Source organism: Sinocyclocheilus anshuiensis, unplaced genomic scaffold (assembly GCF_001515605.1).
Source record: "Sinocyclocheilus anshuiensis isolate Anshui unplaced genomic scaffold, SAMN03320099.WGS_v1.1 scaffold229, whole genome shotgun sequence".
Taxonomy (NCBI): Eukaryota; Metazoa; Chordata; class Actinopteri; order Cypriniformes; family Cyprinidae; genus Sinocyclocheilus; species Sinocyclocheilus anshuiensis.
Window position 1 is genome coordinate 750,717 of NW_015537957.1, and position 18,788 is coordinate 769,504.

At 42.9% G+C, this 18,788-nt stretch overlaps 1 protein-coding gene across 2 annotated transcripts; it reads left to right on the forward strand.

Moving 5' to 3' along the window:
* The first annotated feature begins 2,270 nt into the window (after window positions 1-2,270).
* On the forward strand, window positions 2,271-16,659 carry LOC107665723 (ras-related protein Rab-26-like). 2 transcript variants are annotated; one of them, XM_016456731.1, is made up of 2 exons: window positions 2,271-2,460; window positions 16,516-16,659. In XM_016456731.1, exons 1-2 carry the CDS (start codon window positions 2,296-2,298, stop codon window positions 16,654-16,656), a joined length of 306 nt encoding a protein of 101 aa, XP_016312217.1. In that variant the 5' UTR covers window positions 2,271-2,295; the 3' UTR covers window positions 16,657-16,659. The 2 variants fall into 2 exon arrangements, 1 of the variants encoding a protein (XP_016312217.1); XR_001631590.1 differs by lacking the exon at window positions 2,271-2,460 and adding an exon at window positions 13,800-13,859.
* Window positions 16,660-18,788: the final 2,129 nt, after the last annotated feature.

Genomic DNA, 18,788 nt, shown 5'->3' on the forward strand with positions numbered 1-18,788 from the left:
ACGTCTCCTTGTCGTCCTCCCCCCAGCCCGCTCATTCCACTACCCGTCATCGATGTGCCCTTCGAGCGGATCGGGATGGATCTGGTGGGACCGCTGCCGAAGTCTGCCCGGGGACATGAGCACATCCTGGTTATCCTGGACTATGCCACCCGGTACCCGGAAGCCATTCCACTTCGAGCGGCCAACGCCAAGAACATTGCCCGCGAACTGTTTCTGCTGGCCAGCCGCGTCGGGATCCCGAAGGAAATCCTGACTGACCAGGGTACCCCCTTCATGTCCCGGGTCATGGCGGACCTCTGTCACCTCCTCAAGGTCCAACAGTTGAGGACGTCGGTCTACCACCCGCAGACGGATGGCCTGGTGGAGCGGTTTAACCAGATGCTCAAACGGATGCTGAAGCGGGTGGTGGCCGAAGATGGGCGTGACTGGGACCTCATGATCCCGTACGTGCTCTTTGGAGTCCGGGAAGTACCACAGGCCTCCACAGGCTTCACCCCCTTCGAACTGCTGTTTGGGAGACAGCCCAGGGGCCTTCTAGACGTCGCTAGGGAAGCGTGGGAGAACCAACCCGCCCCCCTTCGTAGCCTCGTCGAGCACGTACGGGAAATGAGAGAAAGGATTGACCGAGTCATGCCCTTGGTTAAAGAACACCTCATGACAGCCCAGTGCGCCCAGCAATGCCTGTACGACCGGCCCGCCCAGGCCTGGGAGTTCCAGCCGGGCGATCGGGTGGTGGTACTGGTCCCGACAGCTGCGTGTAAATTCCTAGCGACCTGGCAGGGACCCTACACAGTAGTGGAACGAATGGGACCGGTGAGGTACCGTGTGCGGCAACCCAGCCGCCGATGAACGGAGCAAATCTACCACGTTAACTTGCTCAAGAAGTGGGTTCCCCGGCCCGAGCAACTCGCCGCGCTGGCCCATACTGGGCCTCCAGTAGTGGACGTGGAACCGCAGCTGTTGGCGACCCAGAAAGCGGAACTCGAGGCCCTGGTCAGTCAGTTCCAGGATGTGTTCAGTGAGACCCCGGGTAGAACCACGACCCAGAAAGCGGAACTCGAGGCCCTGGTCAGTCAGTTCCAGGATGTGTTCAGTGAGACCCCAGGTAGAACCACAGTCATCGAGCACGAGATCCGCACACCACCAGGAGTCGTAGTCCGGCAGCGGCCCTACCGGATACCAGAAGCTCGCTGGCTGGCTATAGAGGAGGAAGTCAAGAAGATGCTCCAACTGGGAATCAGCGAGCCCTCCCGTAGCCCCTGGGCCAGCCCAATAGTGATGGTTCCAAAGCCAGACAACACCCTCAGTTTCTGTAACGACTTCAGGAAGCTTAATCAAGTCTCCGCCTTCGACGGTTTTATCCCATGCCGCGGGTGGATGAGCTCTTGGACCGGCTGGGCAAGGCTCGATACATCAGCACCTTGGACCTCACCAAAGGATATTGGCAGGTGCCCCTCTCCCAGGAGTCCCGGGAGAAGACAGCCTTTAGCACTCCCAATGGCCACTGGCATTACCGGGTGCTACCCTTCGGCCTACACGGGGCACCAGCCACGTTCCAGCGGTTGATGGACATCTTGCTCCGGCCCCACCAAGCCTACGCCGCGGCTTACCTCGTTTTTTTTTTTTTGTATGTGTTAGAAACAGATGCTAATGAGGAATCTAATGTTAATATGCTAATGCTAATAAAATGTTGTCACCATATATCTTAGCAACATTTGTAGCTAGTTCTGGGTTGTTTTGCGGTATTAGTTGGTTTGTGTCACTATAAATCCTTCCATCCTGCTTGATAAAACTACAGAAATCTTTATGATTACATCTTAAATATGTGGTTAAAACCTTGCACTCTCATGCAAGCTAACTGTCAGTCCCTCACTTAGCAGGCTAACCTGCATTTCCATTTTGTAAATAATAAGGTTATACTGAATAAAGTGAGTGTGAGTTTGAGCAAAGCATCCAACACTACAATGAAATCGTATTCATTTTTAAAAGCTTCATATATAGTTCAAAACTTTCAACACAGCAGAAACGACCCAAAATGGTTTGCCACAGTGAGCACTGTTGTGTACACTGCTATCATCATGAACATGTCCTGTACTACACGCCACAGGAAGCACTACTGTTAAATATTTAATAGTGTAAACTTTTAAAAGGTTATAAGAATCTCTGGCATGAGCCATCGTTGCACATCAGAGACAAGACAGGGTAAGAGATGCCGTGACATCTCTGAGACGAGCGAGCCAGCGAGGAAAAGTCTCAATGACTGTCAAAGATCTGCTGTTGAGAAGCACCTCACACATGGAGCTGATGATGGAGAACACTTCAGAGCTGGAGCTGGTGGAGCAGGGAGAGCCTGCTTATCCTGACATCGCTTACGGCTCCTCACCAGTGGACACAGAGGACGGACACACACTGTCCAGCAGCACACTCCTCCTCACATACAATGAGGAGCTCATGCATAAGGTGACCACCACCATCCTGTCTGTCTGTCTATCCATCCATCTATCTATCTGTCTGTCCCTCCATTCGTCCGTCCATCCGTCTCTCTAACTGTCTTTTTGTGTCTGTTCTGCTAATTTCTTTTTTCTGTCTGTCTATCCATCTATCTATCCATGCATCTATCATTCTGTCCGTCTATCTATCTATCTATCTGTCTGTCTGTCTGTCTGTCCCTCTGTTTGTCCGTCCATCCATCTCTCTCACTGTCTTTTTGTGTCTGTTCTGCTAGTTTCTATTTTCTATCTATCTGTCTCTCCATCCATCCGTCCGTCCGTCTGACTGTCTTTTTGTATCTGTTCTGATAGTTTCTATTTTCTATCTATCTGTCTTTTCGTCCATCCATCCATCCGTCTGTCTGTCCCTCCGTTTGTCCGTCAAACCATCTCTCTGGCTGTCTTTTTGTGTCTGTTCTGCTAGTTTCTATTTTCTATCTATCTGTCTCTCCGTCTGTCTATCCATGCATCTATCTATCCATCCATCTATCCATCTATCTATCTATCTATCTGTCTATCTGTCTGTCTGTCTGTCTGTCCCTCCGTTTGTCTGTTCATCCATCTCTCTAACTGTCTTTTTGTGTCTGTTCTGCTAGTTTCTATTTTCTATCTGTCTCTCCGTCTATCTATACATGCATCTATCTATCTATCTATCGTCCGTCCGTCTGTCTTTTTGTGTCTGTTCTGCTAGTTTCTATTTTCTAAAAGCTAATCAGCTGTGATTGTGGCTCTTGTACAGGAAGTCACACACCCACCAGTCTTACAGTCAGTGCCAGAGAGCTGTAGGGATAAACCAGTACAATGCTGTACACGGCTGCATCAATTACACACCCACCTTTGGTCCACAGAGGTGGAGGTGTTATATTCATTCAGAGAGGTGGTTGAGGTTGTGTTGTATATTGACTCATGCTTGAAAAAAGGTGCTTTAAATGGGAGATCATAACCAGACCTACAGGAAATATTCCTTACTGTACTTACAGTGCTGCAAACATCGAGTTAAGGAACCTTCTTAACTAGCTTTGTCTGTTTTTTATCTAGGAGGGTAAAATCTTACAGCTACGTTTTGTAGTTAAAAGTATCCACACTGACTGAGCTACAGATGTGAATGATTTTTCAAATCATGTGGCTTGTTTATGAGAGGTGTGTTATGACTTTTCTAAGCAAACAGACATGATTTTCACTAGGTGTGTGATAAAACAGACACAAAATACCAAAGGAGAGATCCGAACTGTATTTAAAGACAAGAATATCAGAGACACGGGCTGATTTTTAATATAGGCAAAGACCTAGAATCAAGCTGATTTCAATCATTGTCATTTACATTTTTAAAGTACTTTTCAAAAAGTAAGTGGATGTAGTGAGGAAGGATGACAGGAAATGAGTTTATTAAAGAAACATGAGTTGTGAAGCACATCAGTTCCTCTGAGTGAATCAGTGTCTCTGTTTTTCTGTTTTGTATTATTGAAATGATACATGGCAAAACTTTCTCAATAAGACTAGATAGAGAGATTTGGTTCTGTCTAGTCAACTAAATATAAAATATAACAAATATGCTGCAACAACATCCTTATAGCTGTATTTTTACAGTATAGCATAATAAAACATGTAGAAAAAAACTATATTGCTGTTTATTTCTATGTATTATATTGGAGAATATAAATTAAAAAATATTAAATAGCATTCAGTATTCATTTAGAGGAAAACAGTATTTTGATAAGCAAAAATTAAAATTAAATATATATTTTGATATGATCTTGAGGCCCTGATATTTATACTAAGGTTAACATTTGGGTGAATAAAACTTGCTAACATGTCCTGGTCAAAGCAATTGTATTTTATTTTTGCATTATAATAGGAAATGCGTATGTGATGTTTTTGATAAACCCAGGAGGTATACTCATATTTCAAGCTTTTAGGCTGTGTTAAATTGTAATAGTGAAGTATCTCAGCGCTATGCACTGAAGGAGAGACTATAGTGCTTTGGCAGTGGAAATGCATGTGTTGCCATGGTAATGGCATTCCATGTCCCCGTCACGTGCCTCATGCGGTTTGTTCCGTTGTGTTCTTAGTTAATCAAGCATTTCATAGCTGAATAAGTGATGAGGGATTTAAGGAATATCAAAGATGGATGAGATTTGTATGAAATAATAATTGAGTTTGATAGCCTGAGGGCTCTGTGTTCGACACGATTCATCTCCTAAAATCATCCGACAGGTATTTGTTTGTTCAGCAGTGCAAAGCATTGCTATGTGACTCAATGCATTTGATTATTTCATGAAACTCAGAAGAATAAACATATATTCATATCATCATCTAAACAGTCTCGAATGATCATCAAATACCTCTCAATTTACCCTTCGCAGGGAGTTTGATTGACAGGTGATCTGACCAATCATAACGCCAAATCCGCCATTTTGTCCGACAAACAAATCAGACAGGAGAGTAGATTACCGTCTGTGGACTTAAAGGTGCACTATGCAAATTTTGCCAGACGATATTGACATTTGAAAGCACCAAAACAAACAAACCCATACCCCAACAGGACCTCGCCCAGGGCTGCCAACTCTCACGCATTCAGCGTGAGACTCACGCAATTGACACTTTTCTCACCCTCCCACACCACACATCAATTTTCTCAAGCAGTCAAAAGCACCCTCAGTTAAAACTGTAATTATAGGATATTGGCGAAACAGATTTGGTAAAGGCTCCTGTATGCATTTGTGTTTGCGCTCTGAAAAGCGTCAAAAGATTCTATTTACAACGTGTTTTCGTAGTGCTGAGCAATGTAGCTAATCACATCTAAACACGAAAATGATACTGGCCAGCGACAGCCTATGACGTCATTACCGGCACGACCACAGTATAAAAGGGCGCCGGGAGAACGCGTCATCCTCTTCTTTGTCTTCAAAGACTGTTTGTTTGAAGTGCATACTGGTAAGAACGTGGTTCTTTTTGTTACTAATATGGCAAGCACTAGCAAGGCGTTTAAGAAGTGTGTGGATCCGTGTCTGGATTATTTGACACCCGATGACACACACGATCTTTGTGTCGTTTGTTTGGGCGAGGAGCACGTGCGTGACATCCTTGAGGGGGCGGCATGCGTTCATTGTGAGCTTTTTCCCATGAGAAAGCTCCACTCTCGTTTGGCCCTCTTTTCGAGCAAAGAGGGACAGCCTTCGGTTCCTCAGGGCTCAGGACCCACCGCTGCTGAGGCACGGAGGAAACTGAGCTCATGGGGTTCTCAGGTGGACCTGGCCGATGAATTGAAGAAGGGGCTTTCCCTTTCTCGTTCGTGAGTCGTGGACAAGAGTGAGCTGCTGGAGGACGACGCTATTTCACTGACGTCATCTGATCCAGCAGCTAGTGCTCTGCTGGCTCCCAGCCAGGAAGAGCAGGAGATGTTAGATGAGGACAAGGAAGTTGAGACTGAGTTCTCTCAAACCTCCTGTCCTGCGTATGAGGAGCTGCTTGAGGTTATGGAACGCGCCACGGCAAGGCTTGACTTGCCGTGGAAGCGGACTAGAAGGGTGGCGTCTCGCGGTCGGGTCTATGAGCGCTATCTTTCTGATCAGAACCCTCCAGCTCAGGTGAGCCTTCCATTTCTTCCTGATCTTCATGTGGAGATCGAGAAGACTTGGAAAAATCCGTTCTCTTCGTGCATCCACAGATTTCATCAGACTAGTTATGCCAACATCGAAGGGATGCGCGAAAGCGGATATGAGAGGGTGCCTCCCATTGAAGAGACGCTAGCCTGCTATCTCGCTATGGGAGAAACATCTTCTCTTAGGGCTCCCTCCTTGCCATCCAGACCCCTTCAAATAACATCTCGTCTGAATGGCAAGACTTACGTAGCAGCAGGTCAGGCTGCGCCTTCATTGCATTCCATGGCAATTTTGAAAGCCTACCAGGCCGACCTGCTGAAAGACCTAGATAAAGGTCAGGGTCTTTCCCCTGATGAAGTGGCTGAGCTACGCCACACTACTGATCTCGCTCTCCGTGCCACCAAACAGACCACTACTGCCATAGGCAGATCTATGGCGGCTATGTTGGTAATGGTAACATCTGTGGGTGAACCTGGCTGACATCAGGACGAAAGAGAGGGGCTTTCTCCTTGATGTGCCAGTTTCTCCTTCTGAACTTTTCGGCACTTCCGTCGAGACGGTTGTCGAGAAATTTAAGGAGGCGAAGGTGCGCTCAGCTGCGTTGAAGTCCTTCATTCCACGAAGGCCCAGGTTTCAGCCCGAACAAAGGGGTCCTGGCTCATCTCAGTCTAAGGACCAGAGACAGGTCCAGAAGGCTAGTGTCGCGACTCGTGCCCCTCCTCCGCCTGCGGGCAGGTCTAGAAGATGGCGCGAGTCGAAGGGTCAGAGGCAAGACCTGAGGGAGGTAATCCAGATTAGGCGTTCCCAACACTCTCGTCCGGACCAGGGTTAACCTCCCTCTTAGGGTATTTACATCTACCCTCGTCTTCCTCTCCCAATTCCCCTGTTAACCCTTTCCTCCCCTAATCGGGGTCAAGAACCTCCATGCACCAGCATTACAGTCTCTGGCTGGACCTATGATGTTCCGGTTAGTTTCTATGTCTCATAGAACTACCTACTGAAGGTCCGGAAGAGACAGGCGCGGGAGCCATGGTGGGTGAGTATGATCCATGTCTTCTTTTACTGTTGCTAGTTGTATAATTATCTGACTAGCTTTTTACTGCAGCGCCTCCTGTCCTGTGTTGTTGCAACATCTCAGTCTCTGCTGAGATTCCTTTCCTAACATGTATGTTACACTATTTTCGTTCCTAGATGGAAGCATTTCTTTTCCTCTTCCAGCAAGCCTCGCTGAGGATGCATCACTTATGCTGACTGGCAGGATCCTGACAGCCTGTCAAACCCGTGCTCACTGGACTCCGACTCCGAGTCGTTAGGCTTCCCCGAGAAGCCTCCTTGGTCATCATTTCCCCAGTATGGCACTGCAACCTCAGGATCTGCGGGCCTTTGAGGGTTTTTTCTCCCAGGTTGAGCTTATTTTGAAGGCACTGTGGAACATAGGCCTGTGGTTGAGGCCTATGTTCTTCAGGGCTCTATGGAGTAGCCATATCAGGATGATAGGCTTGTTCTGCCTTTTTGGTTGAGCTGCTCTTATGGTTGAGCTTGGCAGTGTTCCCCTCCGGTGTAGAAGGTCCGCTATGAGCCCGCAGCTCCCGTTTGAGCGCCAATCCCAATTGAGTAATTTGTGGTCTCCTCCGGTTCTGTGAGCTCTTGGAGCTTCGTTGAGTAGCTAGCAGGTCGTTAGTCCCTTTCTGCCTCCCTGTTAATCTACTCTTGGAGATTAGCCTAGCAGTGCTCCCCTCATGCTTGGGGGTCATCTTTGAGCATGCTGCTTTCAACTGAGCATCTGAGTTCTCCTCTAGTTGAGTCCTCCGCTCTACGGAGCTCCAATGAGCAGTCTTGTCTGGTTGGTAGACTCTTTTCGCCTCCCTGCTTGGCTGCTTTTATGGTTGAGCCTGGCAGTGATCCCCTCTTTTTCGAGGGTCGCTTATGAGCACATTGCTCCCAATTGAGCGTCTGTGTGTCTCTCCCGCTCCTGAGAGTCGAGCACTACGCTCTCTGGAGCTCTGTATAGCAGTCACATTGGGTAGTTAGGCTATCTTTTGCCTTCATGGCAGGTTGTTCATATCGTATATATATAACAGCTCCCATATCGGTTGGTGAGTTCTCTGCTTTGTAGCCTAGTCTAATACATTTTCATGATAAGTGCACACGCTAGATCTCTGTGCACTTCTTTAAATTCCATAATCATAGTAGGTGTGCACGCTGGGCCTTTGCGCACCTTTCTAAAATCCTTTATGGTAAGGGTGACACGATGCTGCCTCGTCCCCTTTCTCTGAGTTGATTCAGGCCCCAGATCCTTACCTGGGCCTCACTCTTCTGATGTATCTCTGATGATACCGGTATGGTTGAGCTTGGTAGTGCTCCCCTTTTCCTGAGGGGTTTCTATGAGCACGCCGCTCCCTCCTAAGCGTCTGTATTATAGCCTTATAGGTTGCTGGGCCATTTCTGCCTCCCTATTAGGTTGAGCGTGGTGGTACTCCCCTTCACTTGAGGGATGCCTGGGAGCATGTGGTTCCCACGCCTTTTTATCAGATTCACAGGCGCTAGGCTGAATACCCTGCTACTTCTGAGCAGTCTCAGTCACATCAGATCCCGGCTCGCCGTGGTTTCTGGGGCTTTTTAGTAATGGTATTTCTAAATCCATATCTATGGTAAGTGCACACGCCATATTCATGGTAGGTGTGCACGCTAGCCTTTGTGCACCTTTTTTAAAACCCTTTATGGTAAGGGTGACGCGATGCTGGCCTCGTCCCCTTTCTCTGAGTTGACTCTGGCCCCGGTTTTTACCTTGGGCCCCACTCTCCGCGTACACACTTTTTAGACAGGGTGTTGCTACTAAGTCCCCTGGGTATCTTGAGATCCTCGGGCAGCTCGTTCTTAGAGCAGGAGGTAGTCTCTGTGTGACAGGCCAGGATATGGGTTTGTCAGCCCTGGTACTCGGCCTTATCCCCTTAGAGGAATCCTTTTTATTTTGGATTCCAAGCCTTGAGCTTTGCCCTGGGCTCGGGCTTTATACAAGCCAGCCCTTACAGGTAAGTTTTTTTAGTGCACAGCTCAGGCCTTTGACCGTAGGGGGTTATGTCACTGACAGCCGTCAAAACGTCCTATGGGCAGCTCCTTTGACTTGGTTGAGCTGGTACTTGGTGCTCGCCTTATTATTGGCATACACTCCCCTCAGCATGGCAGCGTGGGTATACCATTCCCCATAGCGACCTCTAGAGGATGCGGTTCGAAGTTCCCTTGGAAGGGAACGTCTCAGGTTACGTATGTAACCATGGTTCCCTGAGAAAGGAACGAGACACTGCATCCTCTAGTCTCCTCGCCATGCTTCGAATGTAAGCTTCAGATGAAGAAGCATATGGCGTGTTCTCCTGGTGCCCTTTTATACTGTGGTTGTGCCGGTGATGACATCATAGGCTGTTGCCGGCCAATATCATTGTCGTGTTTAGATGTATGCTTCAGACACCGGTCTCGCTGAAGGCATTCCCCATAGCGACCTCTAGAGGACACAGTGTCTCGTTCCCTTTTCGTGTAACCATGGTTACATACGTAACCTGAGACGTTCATTGATTATAAAGGAACTTTGTGAGATCGCGATGAACTGAAGTAAAGTGACACCTTTTTAATGATTATAAAGCAAGGGCTATTTGCACACTTTCTAGGCTAAGAAGGTTCTAATTCATTCAGAATTTGAATAAAAGTTTTGTTTTTCGTGCTGCTAACGGCCATATACCCTATACAAGCAACAAAGTTTCAGGAAAGATATAACACCCTCATGAATGCGGGATTCATTTTCGAATGGGAGAAAAATATATTTTCTCTATTTAGATTTTCAAGCAATGCAGACTAATAGATTAATAGTCAAATATTTGAATTTGTCAAAATATTTTTTTTAATGTGGTTGCATTATCTATAAAAGTAATGACTAGTAAATATTGCAATTCTTTCTCTGTACATTGCTATTTTTGTTGTGGTAAAAAGTTAATAGTTTTCAGCACTGCAAGAGTTATTTTACATAATTTTTATGATAAAAACACAGTACCATCATGACATTAACTACTAGATCAGACAAAACTCTGCTGACAGATTAAGCATATAAGCCCCCCACCCAACCCGCTGTGGGAACTCTCACACCAAGTTGAACTCAAAAGCCCTAACCTCGCCCCTATTTTGATATCTTCACCCCACACATACGTACACAACGACGATGGCGGAATCTGCTATGCCTACCGGCCGAAGGTGTCAAGTTGTGTGAAACAAAGCAACATGAAACAAAATCAACATTACTCACCTATCAAGAAGAAACAAAGCAACCTGATTTGGTCTGATTCCAGGCCTTCCCGCTCCTTGAGTTCTCTCCACCACTGGAAAGCAGCTCCGATATTTATGCGGGTCCTACCTCTTGCCTGATGGTAACCCTTCTTTTTAATGTTTTGTTTCTCTGATATTTTCCTTTTTTATCTGCCACCTCTCTCTATGGTCGCCGTGATTTTGCCAAGTAAGACATGTTCCTGGATCAACATTACTGTCCAAAAATATAGACTAAACCCAATCCCTACCCCTAAACCTACCCATAATTTATTCCTAAAATCAGTGTGAAATGATAGCTGATTACCAAGGGTGTAGAAGCACCTAACCCAGATAATAAGCCTACAACAGATATTTCCTGAAAAGTTATCCCTCAATTCTGATTGGTTAATTGGAATGTTGTTGTACTTGGTGAAATCACGGTCACCCTCTCTCTATCTGTAGTCAATCTGCTAATATTCTCCCTATCATTACTAGACACGCCCCTTACTGCTGATTGGCGGCAAGTGTGTTTTGGAACTCGGTCCGAACCTGTGGTCAAAAGCATTTTTCAAATATTGCTGAGAGCACCTTTAAACTTGAAAAATGGTGTGTGTTGATGTCTTTCATGGGTTGAAATACCTTCTGATGTTCACTCATGTTTATTTTGTGCTTTAAGTAAATATGAAAAACTGAGGCGCTACAGCGATCTGTCACGACACATTAAAGAGCCACAAAATGGTATTTACTGTTTGAATTTCTTAAAAAATGACAAAATTTGAAAGTTGAGACCTTTTTTATACATATCGTAACCTGATCTGTCTTGTCTGTCAGCGTGTTGTCAGTTTCCTCTTTGCACCGCAATGTATTTTTCACTACCTGAAAACATGATGTATGGAGTCAGAGAGGACATAGCAACAGTAACTAAAAGGGGGTGGGGACATAAATCACGGAGACGTCTATTTGACATCTGCATTTACATCTGAAAGACGTCTAATGGACGTTTCCTATCATTTGTCAAATAGACGTTTATTAGATGTCTTTAAGATGTTTATGATTTAGAATGTATGTAAAACTGACATCTTAAAGATGTCTTTCAGATGTTTGTACACAGCAGATCAAGCAATCTTTAACAGACATCTTCCAGATGTACGTGTGCTATCTGGGTTGAAATCAAGTCGAGCTTTATTGTCTTTCTGCTACGTGTGGACATACAGTGGAACGAAATGTTGTGCCTTGCAGGACCACGGTGCTACATAAATAAACATAAATATAAACGTACAACACTAGATGTAAGAACAATTTTTAAACCTATACATAGCTAACTTACTGAAAGCGGTAATCTAACTATACATATACTATAAATAGTTGACTATACATACACATAACCTAAGACAGACTATACAAGTACTTTACATAGTAACAGTACATGATATTGTGCAAAAGAGGTATTTAAGGGGTAACACTTTATTTCGATAGTCCACTTTAGACATTCTATTAACAGTACGTAACTTTGCAACTACATGTCAATTAGCAGCTAGTAGAGTATTAGTAGACTGTCTGCTTAATATCTTCTAACACTTTCTTTGTCAACTTATTCTACTAACCCTAAACCTACCCTAACAGTCTACTCTGAGAGTTAGTAGACATGTAGTTGCAAATTAATGAGAATTAGTTGACATGTAGTTGACATGTAGTTACAAAGTTACTTATAGTTAATAGAATGTCTAAAGTGGACTATCGAAATAAAGTGTAACCATTTAAGGTTAAGAAGCAAATAGTGCAATATGATTTGTGGTGAATTCACAAGTAAACATTTGTGTTATCTTATTAAGTCCTTGTAACTTAGAGTGTTTATAAGAAAGTGTCCGGTGCATATAGAGAGAAAGAAGTGTGTTTCTACAGGTGGTTTGTCCAGCCCACTCATCTGTGTAGCACACTCAGAATTGCACAATGTTTTCAACACAGGAAGAGCCACCAAACGTCCTCTCAGGAGCGTACGAGACTGAACCTGGGGCATGTACTCACTGCAGGGACCAGAGGAGTGCTGGATTTCATTAAAACACAGGGCAACATAGTAAGACACTAGATTAAACCAAGCGGAGCACAACCACCCATCTGCCCTCCAGCTGATAAATGTCATAAACGAGCCGTGTGTGCTTTTGCAGCCTCTGGCCAGACGCTCGGCCAGATGTGATAACCATGGCAACCAGAGCTGGATGACACCCACGTCCTCTCGGTCCCCGCAGAGACGTGGCGCGCTGCCCTGTGCCACAGGACATGAAGCTTTCAAAAGGGCCAAGTGTGAGACTGAAATAGAAATAGGGGGTGTTTTCATATCAGTGATTGCTGAACTCTGTTCAGTGCTAATGAGGAGCGGCACTTCTCAAGATGAGTGTGAAAACTCACAATCACAATGCTTGAGTGGTCTGGGTGGTTGCTAGGGCTTTTCAAAGTGGTTGCTAGGTTGCTCAGAGTGGTTTTATTGTCATTGCAGTTGTAAAGCTTTTCAGAGTGTTTTTAATGTGTTTCTATGCGATTACTGGGGTGTACTGAATAGATGTTAGGGTGTTTCTAGGTAGTTTGTAGGCAGTGCTGATTACATGTAATCTGGATTACATAACCAAAAATTACTTATAATTAGATTCTATTACATTTTAAAATACTCATAATCAGACTACAGTTACTTTTTTGAATGGAATATACAATGAATGAAATATATTTTCTTTCTCTTTGTATTTTCATATCAATATATTACAAGACTGTCCTATTTAAAGGATTAGTTCACTTCCAGAATAAAAAATGTCCTGATAATTTACTCACCCCCATGTCATCCAAGATGTTCATGTCTTTCTTTCTTCAGTCGAAAAGAAATTAAGGTTTTTGAGAAAAACATTCTCTACACGATCCCAGCTGAGGAATAAGGGTCTTATCTAGCGAAACGATCTGTCATTTTCTAAAAAAAAAAAAAAAAAAAAATGTATATACATTATAACCACAAATGCTCATCTTGCACTAGCTCGACTTCACACATTGCCTAGTCACACAGGAAAGGTCACGCATGACATAGGTGGAAGTATCGACCCAGTGTTTACAAAGCGAAACGTGCAAAGAAAGTCAAACAACGATGGCGGACGATTTTCAAGTTTTTCGCCCTACCCTAACTTTTTGAACCGGAGCACAAAGATGAAGAAATAACCATGCGTGACTTTTCCAACATGATTACGTAATGCGTAAAGTCATAGACACACAACGCAGCACAGAATTAGTTCAAGATGAGAATTTGTGAATAAACATATATACATTTTTATTTTTTTAGAAAATGACCAATCGTTTCACTAGATAAGACCCTTATTCCTCGGCTGGGATCATGTAGAGCCCTTTGAAGCTGCATTAAAAACTGCAGTTTGGACCTTCAACCCGTTGATTCCCACTGAAGTCGACTGAAGAAAGTTAGAAATTAACATCTTGGATGACATGGGTGAGTAAATTATCAGGAAATGTTTATTCTGGAAGTGAATTAAACCTTTAAATCAATGAGATAAATGTGTTAGGTCAAATGTAATCTAAAAGTAATCAAAAAATGTAATGTAAGCATTACGTTACTAACTACAATTTTTGTCATGTAATTTGGAATCAGTAATGGACTACAATTTGTAAGTAATCTACCCAGCACTGATTGTTTGGGTTGGTTGCTAAAGCATTTCTAGGCGGTTGCCATGAGTGGGTGATTGCTGGGTGTTGCAGATCTTAAGGTGTTCCAAATGTTGCTAGGTCATTTCTAGGTGGTTACCAGAGTATTCTAGGTGGTTGCTAGTTCAGCTTTATGTGTTGTTTATGTATAGTTATTGCTATGCAATTGTAAAAGTGTTACATGTGTTTTTTAATATGCTGCTATGCATTTGCTAGGGTGTTATGTGGTTGCCAAGAGTTTTTTTTTTTCTGTTGTTGGTTGTTAAAGCATTTGCTAAGTTTTGCTGGGTAGTTGACAGGTATTTGCTATGCAGATGTCAAGGTTCTCTAAATGTTGCTTGGGCATTTCTAGATGGTTGCTAGACTATTTATATGTAGTTACTAAGCTGAGAAGAGTTTAGATGATTGATATGGTGTTGCTGGTGTATTCTGGTTGCCTGCATTGAGCTTGCTAATGTGTACAGTGTCTTCTCTCTTGCCATGTTGTGACACTGATTGTAGCATTTTTGGGGTTGTTGCTAGGGCGTCTCTACTGTAAGTGGTTGCAATAGTGTTCTGGGAAGGATGTTGCTGTACAGTTTCTAATGTGTAAAGCCCTAAACACACTGCACGATTTTCGGCTGTCCCTGACAAAAGATTGGCATCGTGAAACAATCGTGGTGATTTCTGTGATCGTGGCTCCTAATTGGTGGTCCTGTGAGAGAGGTTCAAAGACGGCAGTTGTCACGATCTTGCGACCAAAGATAGCCTACGATAAAGCGTGATCGTCGCACAGTGTGTTTGCTGGTACGATCCACGTTTACTGACCAACCAATAAAAATGCGACATGAAATCAACGCGACATAGCGCTAAAACATAAAACTGCTTACCTCAAGCTCTTCCTCTTTCGCCGCTTCCACTGTTTTTCAGCACACATAAAAAAATACAACTGCTAACGTGTGATTTATCATGCTTTTTGTTTACTACTAGGGCATGCTGATGACGTTTTATTCTTCTATAGGAACGTGCGTCGTAGCGTACGAGTCAACAGATGCCATCATCGTACAGTCTAAACACACGTTGTAACCAAGTTTATTAGATCCATGTCACACAGTGTGACATGCAATGATCTTATAGGATTGCTAAAACCGTGCCGTGTGTTTAGGGCTTAAGGACTGTTTTAAGCATATTGCATTTCTAGGTGCCACAAGTCAAAAGAACCCACCCACAAATCACTATCACTCCATCATATTCTGTCTGTGAATATGACAAGGTCCATTTTAGAAGTCTAGGGAATGTTTTCACCCATTTTATTATAAGCCAGCCGTACATTTGACCAACAAGCTGCAGTTAAAACCCCAAATATGAGCAACAGGCTATCAATCTCTGCTGAAAAAAAAAAAACAGTATATGCTGGTTGGGTATGTTTTGAAGCATGGTTTGAGCTGGTTTAAGCTGGTCCTGAGCTACTATCTCCTGCTCAGCACCAGCTTATAACCAGCTCAGGACCAACTAAGAACCAACTTGAATCAGCTGCCATGCTTCAAAACATACCTAACCAGCATATGCTGGTTTTTTCAACATGGATAGTGATGCCTGCCTTTGCGAACAGCACCATTAACAAACACCTTGACTGATCTCTTGATGAGAAAGCTGTCCCCCCAAACTAATTCTTGTTGACGCCAGTAGCAGGTGTCGACATGAAAGTGACTAATCTGCCTTTACAACTCTAGCTATGATCATCTCTGCCGTACTAAAGCTCAGGCTCATTTATTCATCACAGTTCAGCTGCGCGACAGATATCACGCTATGTAGATTTGAGAATGCAGCGAAGGGGAAATTAAGACATTTAATTATTCCCTGGGTTTGTCACTTGTCTGAATGTTTGTTCATGTTATGCATGTACTTTACACTGTATTTTTAGCACATGCTTTGAGAATTTTGTTTTGTTGTATCCAATGTTCTATATTTTTTACAGAATACATGTAATGTTAAAGGGATCGTTTACCCAAAAATGAAAATTCTGTCATTTACTCGCCCTCAAGTTGTTCCAAACCTGTATGAATTTCTCTTTTCTGGGAACTTTTTTCTACTAACACACTGATCCAGCAAAACCCAGCAACCATGTTTGTTGGAGTTTGTTGTGGCAATGTGAATTCAGCCTAGACAGCATAATAGCAAACTAAGTGGCATCTGTGTTCAAATGTTGCAGGATGTTTTCTCTTCACTACCTTCACTTTTCGTCATCATTTGTGCTCAGTGTCTTTTAATTCTCTGTTGTTGTGGTGATTGTAGTGGAAGTATGAAATCAGTTCTCCTCAAGTTCACACAGGTGTCCTAACAGAGGAACCGCAGGAGTAGAGAATCACATTAACTATGATCTACTAACATCTGACAAGCACATAAGTGTCACAATACTTTTATCTTCATTTGACCCTCCGTCTGTTCGTGTCTGTCTGTTGCAGACCATACTAGTTGGAGACAGTGGAGTGGGGAAGACGTCTCTGTTAGTGCAGTTTGACCAGGGAAAATTCATCCAAGGGTCCTTCTCTGCTACTGTGGGCATCGGCTTCACGGTGAGTCTCTCTGCAGAAGGTCACAGATAATTTTTTCTCAGGACACTCAGGTGACATGACTTTTCTCCAGCACAGGACCGGATACACTGCACAAAAATAAAAATAAAAAAATAAAATAACCTTAAAACAAGATACATTTACTTAAGAAAGAAAATTACATTTAATATTACAAAGTCACCTCACAATTATTATTATTATTATTAATTTAATTTATTAAAAAAAATTATTTTCATGAAATTTACAGTCATTGTTTTGTGTCATGTTTTATAAGTAAGTATTTTAGGTAATAAGTTGACATCTTTCTGATGTTAAATAGACTTTTTAACACGGTATAAACATAAAGACTAACAAATATTAAAAGAGAACGGCTGGGAAAATAAAAAAAGTAGCAGGACAGGTTTGTTTTACCTCAAATGACATTGTAAATTAAATAACATATTGTTACATTTGTATAAATGTAAGTTTTTTTATGCAGTTTGTACAGTCCCTATTTTACCCAGCACTGGGTTGTATGTAACCCAGCATTTTTTAGAGTGTAGGAATTCACAAGGAAAAAATGCTGTCACATAGGCTAAACTAGCTAATGATTCCCCTATCATCCTCTACATGCTAACCTTATATCTAAATATGTTACTACTAATATTAAACGCACATGTTTGTGTTGACTGACACACAAATATCAATAGCTTCCACGTCGGCTCTGCCTGCTGCATTTGCTCCTCTATCTACTGTCGTAACTCCCTGCAGAGAGCCGCTGGGCTTTCTCAATAGAGAGCGTCTGATTACAATAATATGATAATGATCATTTTACTGCAGGCTCTGATTATAATTACTGAGGGATCTGTCTGGCCTCGGTTGCATCATCACTGTTTGTTATTGTTTTTCCTTCATATTTTGTAATTAGTCTCAGTGTTTTTGTGTGTGAAACAGGGTGTTTAATATGTGTGCAGAATATGAGCAGTAAGTATATTCTGGGAATATGTTTTTTTCTGTGCACAAATAAATACCTATTTAGGTAGACTGTGCCAAGACTGAGTTTAAAGAAGACATGCATGAATACATCATTGGTCCTCACAGCCATCCTGCTGGATACGGGCACAATATTCCTGCAGATAATAACGAGAGAGAGAGAGAGAGAGAGAGAGAGAAATACTGCTAAATATAAATGATTATTAATTAAATGTTGAGTGTTTATTTTAAGACTGTACTTTTTATATTTTATGTTATTATGTGAGATACACATACAGTAAATGGATGACAGTGGATGTCATTACACTAATTGTTCAGTAGATGGCGGACTAAACACACGCTTTTAAATCAGAAATGAAAGCTCAGTTCATTTGTAACACTTGTTAAAGTTGTAAGTACACCATATAGTAATTATTATTATCCATATAATGGATTTAAGGACAAATACGGACAAATGCAGGACAATTCACGGAACAAGAATGAAAGAGCAAGAGGTGTTTAAGAGGCGTTCATATTTCAGGTAAGTTATAATAGGTAGCGCATGTAAAGAGAAGTGCCCTTTTCAAACAAATCTTTACGCATTTGACATTACAATGAGCTGCAGTTTGTCAAACCTCATCTGCATTGGCCGCAATCGTCGCGACAAACCACAATATTAAGCGAAACTCTCTCACAGAAATGGAATGATCTGATAGAATGAGACTTGTGTAAACTGAAACAAAATTACGAAAAGGGCGGGGCTTGATAGCCCGGAATTTGTGTCAGGTAAAATGCATCCAAACAAATAATTCTTATATTTAACGCTTGACTTCGTATTTTCAATTCACATACATTATTAACATTTATTAGTATCATTATTCAGTAGTAAATAATTAATGCCCAGACCTTATTAATGTCCGCTTCTGAGGCGCCACAAAAGTAGACAGTGTTGTCACGTGGTACGTGATACTTTTCACCGCGGTGTTTAGGATGGATTAATCGCAGTCGTTTGCGATGTCATTTCTTTCAATTTAATTATTCGAGATTGCTGGTTCGGATTTTTTTTATTTGTATTTCAGGTGCCAGTGCTTGGAATGAATACATTTGAACGATTAAACGTTCTGGTGTACAAATGCATCTATTAAATCAAAACATATTCTAAGATTTGAATGAAGTTAAACGGAGGACTGAGCTTTCTGAGCCCCGAAGCGCCC

Excerpts from the sequence above, each read along its gene's own strand:
- LOC107665723 (XM_016456731.1), top strand. The coding sequence starts at position 2,296 with ATGGAGCTGATGATGGAGAACACTTCAGAGCTGGAGCTGGTGGAGCAG. Across the intron at positions 2,461-16,515 it reads ATGAGGAGCTCATGCATAAG|ACCATACTAGTTGGAGACAG; the intron begins GTGACCACCACC and ends TGTCTGTTGCAG.